Source organism: Galeopterus variegatus, unplaced genomic scaffold (assembly GCF_000696425.1).
Source record: "Galeopterus variegatus unplaced genomic scaffold, G_variegatus-3.0.2 Scaffold551, whole genome shotgun sequence".
NCBI classification, from domain to species: Eukaryota; Metazoa; Chordata; class Mammalia; order Dermoptera; family Cynocephalidae; genus Galeopterus; species Galeopterus variegatus.
The window spans coordinates 324,080-330,714 of record NW_007726662.1 but is presented as its reverse complement, the minus strand read 5'-3'; the positions used below and the strand labels follow the sequence as shown (position 1 = coordinate 330,714).

Below are 6,635 nucleotides of genomic sequence, written 5' to 3'. Positions count from 1 at the left end.
TTTTTTTTTTTTTTTTTTTTTTTTTTTTTTTTTTTCGTGTCCGGAAACGGATCGCAACCCTCGGCGTTGCCCCCGCACCTCGCTCAGCCAGTGAGCGGCCGGTCTGTATGTGGGATCCGAACCCTTGGCGGGAGCGCCACCTCGCTTCCCAAGTGGCGCACTATAGCAGTGCGCCACCGGGCCGGCCCACACTGAGGGGTTTTTAAAGGAGGGGTTTAGGGACTAGAATGTGGGAGGTGAAATCAGGAGAGAAGACATGAGCTACGAGAAGTCCATGTCTGTGGGTCAGGTAAAGGCCTCATCTGCTTTCTGTTCTCATCTTCGATGTTATCTCAGGACCTTGCAGGATTTTGATTTGTGCCTGTGTACTTGGCTGGTGCCCAAGGTCAACTTCCAGTCATTTGGCCTTGATCATTTCTCAAAACTCTACAATTCTCAAAGAAAGAACGGCTAGCTTTGCAAAGTATTGATTAGTTTCTTGGCCTTGTTTTCCTACTTAGCAAGTAAGATAATAAAGTCAGTGGACGAGAAGAAAGAGTGGAGAGAAAAAAAGTGTCCTTTTTAATCTATTCCCCTCCTCTGCAGCCCAGGCAGTTTTAGGTCCCAACATGGCTTCAGTCCTGCTCACTCCAACAGGAACTGTAGCCATGGAAATTTTTAACATTTTAAAAAAATATAAACAGTGACAGGGCCGGCCCGTGGCTCACTCAGTAGAGTGCGGTGCTGATAACACCAAGGCCACGGGTTTGGATCCTATATAGGGATGGCCGGTTTGCTCACTGGCTGAGCATGGTGCTGACAACACCAAGCCAAGGGTCATCTTTTTTAAAAAAATAAATAAATAAAATAAAAAACAGTGACAGCATTTTCACTGCTTTTGTGAAAATGGGTTTTATTTTATTTCAGAGACTTAATTTGTTGTGTATAGTTTCTTGTGTTTCATAGTGTTTTCCATGTATACTTGCAAGTTATTCCTAAACTATCTATATCTTTCTGTATCTCCTGTTTTTTTTTTCTTTTCTTTTTTTTTTTTAACGTGAAAAACATTGATATGTTGTACCATAATGTATTTTGAAAATATTTTTCCTTAGGGACAGTGTTTCTCAATCTCCTTTTTTTTTTTTCTTTTTTTGTCCTTTCTGTGACTGGCTGCACCGCGCTCAGCCAGTACGCACTGGCCATCCCTATATAGGATCCGAACCCACGGCAGGAGCGCTGCTGCGCTCCCAGTGCTGCACTCTCCCGAGTGCGCCACGGGCTCGGCCCTCAATCTCCTTTTAAATGGGAAAAATTTGCAATGTCTGCCAAGATTTACTTATTTTTGGCTGTCATCCTCAAAGATTCCTCTCGCCCCTTGTGGTCAATTCCATTTTCTGCTCTAGCCCCATACAATTACCTATCTCAACTTTTTTTGTCTTTTTGTCTTTTTTCCGTGTCCGGCAACGGATCGCAACCCTCAGTGTTGCCCCCGCACCGGACCGGGGCCCGGCAACGGGACCGCAACCCTCGGCGTTGCTCCCGCGCCTCGCTCAGCCAGTGAGCAGGAACCGGTCTGTATGTGGGATCCGAACCCTCGGGTGGGAGCGCCGCCGCGCTTCCCAAGCGGCGCACTTATCCAGTGCGCCACCGGGCCGGCCCCCTATCTCAACTTTTTTACTATAGATTAATTTGCATTTTACATGAATGGAAGATCATATAGTATGTACCTGGCTTCTTTCACTCAGAATGAAGATTTTTGAGATTCATCCATGTTATTGAGTGTATCATTAGTTTGCTGCAGTACAGATTTAGCATACTAATCCAAAAATCCCAAATCTGAAATGCTCTAAAATCTGAAACTTTTTGAGTCCTGACATGATGCTCACAGGAAATACTTGTTTCAGATTTTGGATTTTGGATTTTTGATTTTTAGATTAGGGATGCTCAGCTCATAATATAATGCAATTAATCCACAATCTGAAAAAATCCAAAATGTGAAACACTTCTTATCCTAAGCATTGCAGGTAAGGGATACTCAATATGTACACACATTGTTTATCCATTCACCTGTTGCTAGACATTGCTATTTAATACTTTATACAAGTTTCTGAAATCAGATACCAGTGACTAGGAAAGAAAACCTTAAAAATTTTTTAACTCTTACTGAAAATCTTGGTGTCACCCACACCGCGCTCAGCCAGTGAGCACACCGGCCAGTCCTATATAGGATCCGAACCTGTGGCGGGAGCATCGCTGAGCTCCCAGCGCCGCACTCTCCCGAGTGCACCACAGGGCCAGCCCTGAAAATCTTATTTTCTAACTTGTGGGGAAAAAAATAAAAGCTCTTTCTTGTCATGTTGTTTTATGGGGGTTTTTTGTTTTTTTTGTTTTTTCTTTTCTGAAGGAACTTGGATATCCCCTAATTCCAAGTAATAAATAAAATACATTTTGTTGGCTCATTGTTTAACCTAAATGTTTGGTGATTATTTGTATGGCATTAAGTATTGTTCAGGAAACTCTTTGGCAGAGTGTTAATTTTTTTTTTAATATGATTCCATTTATATGAAATATCCAGAATAGGCAAATCCATACAGACAGAAAGTAGAATAGTACTTCTCAGGGGCTGTGAAGATGGGGGAATAGGGAGTGATTGTTAATTACAAGGTGGTTTCCATTTCCATTTGGGGTGATGAAAAAGTTCTGGAACTGGATTGTGATGGTTGCACAGCATTATGAATGAACTTAATGCTGTTGAATTGCACACTTTAAAATGGTTTAAATGGTAAATGTTAAGTATATTTTATCACAATGAAAAAAAACATGAAAACAATATTTTCAGAAAAGAAAATGTTAACAAAACATACTAAAAGTGAAGTATTTTAAACAGACACTCAGGATCTAAAAGAGAAAGTAATGATATTAGCAAAATATAAATATAAAAAACTATCAATACATAATTATGTTCCATGCTTGTATATGAGGCCAAGAGGCCTCAAGTGTGGGTTCATCCTCTTCTGGATCAAAGTCTGGATTATCAATTGCAAGATGTTAGCAATGATCAAGAAAAAAAGAGAGAAGACCGAAATTACTAAAATCAGAAATAAAGCAGGAGTACAGTAGTCAGTTGTTTCTTCTATTAAGCTGGAGAAGGCTTTTAGGAGAGAGACATCATCTCTTTTTCCGGTTTCTGCTGGTGACTCTCCTTGTGTCACTGTAGTTGGATGTCTGGTGGGCTGCTCACATTGTGGCTGTGGTTACTGCTGTGGCACCGAGCTGCTTTTGCAGCAGCTGTGACTGTGGCAGTGGCTGTGATGGGCACCCACATGGAAGTGGCATTCTCGGCCTGCTTCTGGGTGGGAGATGCTGCCTATGATCCCAGGCAGTGGCTGTGATGGGCCACCACGTGGAAGTGGCATTCTGGTCTGCTTCTGGGTGGTGGCTCCTGCCTAGGATCCCAGGTGTGCTCTGTTTCTTGCCTGCTTCCGGATGGAGAAGGCTGCCCTTGGTTCCTGCCTAGGACCCTGAGTGTGCTGTCCATAGTGTTAATTTTTTTTTTTTTTTGTCCTTTTTGAGACCGGCCGCACCGCACTCAGCCAGTGAGCGCTGTGAGCGCACCGGTCATCCCTGTATAGGATCCGAACCCGCGGCGGGAGTGCTGCTGTGCTCCCAGCGCCGCACTCTCCCGAGTGTGCCAGGGGCTTGGCCCCATAGTGTTAATTTTTAAACACTTCTTCAATGATAAGGAAATTTGGGAGGTTTATAGTAATAATCTAACACAGTGATTTTCAAAATTATGTACTTTGGTAAAAAAAGTGTGTGTTGATATACACAATATAAATAGTTGTTTATAAATTTTACATATTTTATTAATGTAATATGTATATTATAAAATAATCAAAATAGGTAATAAAAAGGATGAGAATGTAAAATGTAATTGTCAGTACTCTTTCTGCACAACTAATGGATTGTCTAAAGCATACCTCACTCTGGAAACCAGGTGTGTAGTACTGCCTATTCAGACAGTTAAAATCTACACCAGTAGATGGCATAATATTCTACATAGCCATGTAATTTGTGTGAATGTTGGAGGGCAGATAACCATTTATATGTGGCTTATAAAAATAGCTGATAATAAAGGGAAAAAGATCATCTTATGCATTAGGGCAGTGTTTCTCAATCTTTTTTTCATTATTACCTTCCGTCCCAGGAGCCTTTTAAAACATTTTTTTCCCCAATCTCCTCCCCTCCATGAAATTTTAATACTACATTATATCTGTGTATATATAGTCTGACCCTTTCAAGGATCACAAACCATTGTGATATCTAAGTTTGTTTTCTATCCTCCAAGATCCAATTTTTGTCCACTTGGAGTATATCACCTCTGTTTAGAATGCATGCTTTAGGGTAATTATGTTTTTCCCCTATTACTTGACCTTTCTGATCTCATTTCTCTTAAGTAAATTTTAATAATTTTAAGTGAGTTTTAATTAATTTTCTCTTAACTAAATAATTAATATGCATTCTATTTGTTTGTAGCTACTCACGTGCAGTAACTAATGCCAGGCAGCTTGTTTGCTGTTAAGAAATTTACTGGAAGTATTTCATAAAACAGACAGGCTGTTCATAGGTAATTCACTTGGCTATTTCATGACATTTTGTTTCTGCTTTTTCCGTAGGATGCTATTCTGAAATACAATGTAGCATATTCTAAGAAATGGGACTTTACAGCTTTGGTTGATTTCTGGGATAAGGTAAAAAGTATGCTTATTTCTTTATGAAAATAATATGACAACTGTATAAGATGATTTGTGAAAAATACCCATAATTCTGCCACACTAACACAATTATCATCTTTTATTTTTATGAATTTCCTTTTAATTTTTATGCCTGTTTTAGGGAGATCTAATTAAGAGTTAATATTGAGTTTTATCCTCTCATAGTATACATTTTCTGTTACATTGTCATACCACTATCAATAATATCAATGGATGTATAATATTCCATGACTAGATTTTGAGAATTTAATGAGTGTGTGTGTGTGTGTGTGTGTGTGTGTGTTTGTTTTCCCATATTTGATGTTGTTTCATTAGATGACTCCAGGAAATTAGATGGCTAGGTCAAATGGCACAAAACTTTTATGGCTCTGTATATGTTGTACAATCATTTTCGACAGGAGATTGTAGCAATTTACTGTGCCAACAGCAATGGGTAAGAATACCACTTTCATAGTTTCATTTCTAAGTGGGCATCATCCATTTTGAAAAAATGATTGTATTCTTTTAAGCATTTTATTTTGAAGTAATTATAGATTCACAAAAATTGCAAAGAAATGTACAGGGAGGTCCTTTGCACCCTTCATCCCACCTTCCCCAGTGTTGGTCATTGATCTCTTGCATACTGTAATACGATAGCAAAACCAAGAAATTGACATGAGAGCTCATTCGGATTTCACCAGTTAGGCAGATAGTCATTTGTGTTTGTGTGTATTTAATTACATCTGGTGTTACTGAGCTGTATGTAACTACCAGGACAATCAAGACACAGAACTGTTCCTTCACCACATGGCTCACTGGTGTTGACCCTTAATAACCACACTGACTCCTTCCTAACTCCTGGCAGCCACTAACCTGTTTTCCATCTCTGTAATTTTGTTTTTTTTTCAGGAAGGTAACAACATATAACCTTTTCAATTTGCCTTTTCTCACTCAGTATAATTCCCTTGGGGTCTATTCAAATTTATCAATACTTTTTTCCTTTTTATTGTTAAGTAGTATTCGTGGTATATAGATGGATCATAATTTGTTTAACAATAGACTCATTTAAGGACATTTGGGTGGTTTCCAGTTTCAGGCTGTTATTACTAAATTTACTCTGAACATTTTTATACAAGTTTTTGCATGAACATAGATTTTTATTTCTTTGGGATAAATGCCCAAGAGTACAATTGCTGAGTCATTTGGTAAATGTATTTTTGCTTTTAGAAGAAGCTGCCAAACTACTTACCAGAGGAACTGTACAAAGCAATAGCAATATACTTTTGCTAAGTAATTGAGGCCCCAAACGATACTTTAACGTACAGTCTATTAAAATAAATTGTTTACAATTTGATTCTTCTGCCCTTCTCATGTTATTTTTAGGCATCCAAATTATTTATGCTTAATTTACTAATAGTAAAAATTGAACGTAATTTTGAAATGGAAAAATTTCGAGTTGAGATAACTTCAATATTACACAATTTTGATTCTAATAGAGAATAATTATTGAACTTTGAACTTGAACATGGCCTTTATTGTTTCTTTATGTTGGAGCCTTTTCCTCCTTGACTTGTTTATTACATAACTCTGAGGTAAAGAAGGTAATTACAATCATTCTTACTTCACAAATGAGTAGTTGTGATTTGGAGATGGACTTGCTTGGTCAAGGAGACATACTTTGTCCCTGGCAGGACTGTCTAACCTGATCAGTGTTCTTTCCACTATTGCATGCAGTTGTTGTATGACGTCTCTCTGCACACACCCTGCCCCCCACTTGTTGCTTCATTCGCTCTGCAATAAGAGACTGATATGCCCCCTTCCTCTACCTTTCTTTTGAAATTCTTTCTCCCCAGACTTACATTTTCCTATTTGCCTCCTCCAGAAGGAGATGTCACCATTCTT

General features: G+C 38.8%; 1 protein-coding gene across 2 annotated transcripts in view; it reads left to right on the top strand.

Moving 5' to 3' along the window:
• Positions 1-6,635, top strand: part of PARG (poly (ADP-ribose) glycohydrolase) — a 117,977-nt gene that overhangs the window by 15,372 nt on the left and 95,970 nt on the right. For both annotated transcript variants that reach the window (XM_008569987.1, XM_008569988.1), the window contains exon 7: positions 4,656-4,730. In XM_008569987.1, coding sequence (XP_008568209.1) covers positions 4,656-4,730 — 75 coding nt within the window. The remainder of the gene's footprint in view (positions 1-4,655; positions 4,731-6,635) is intronic.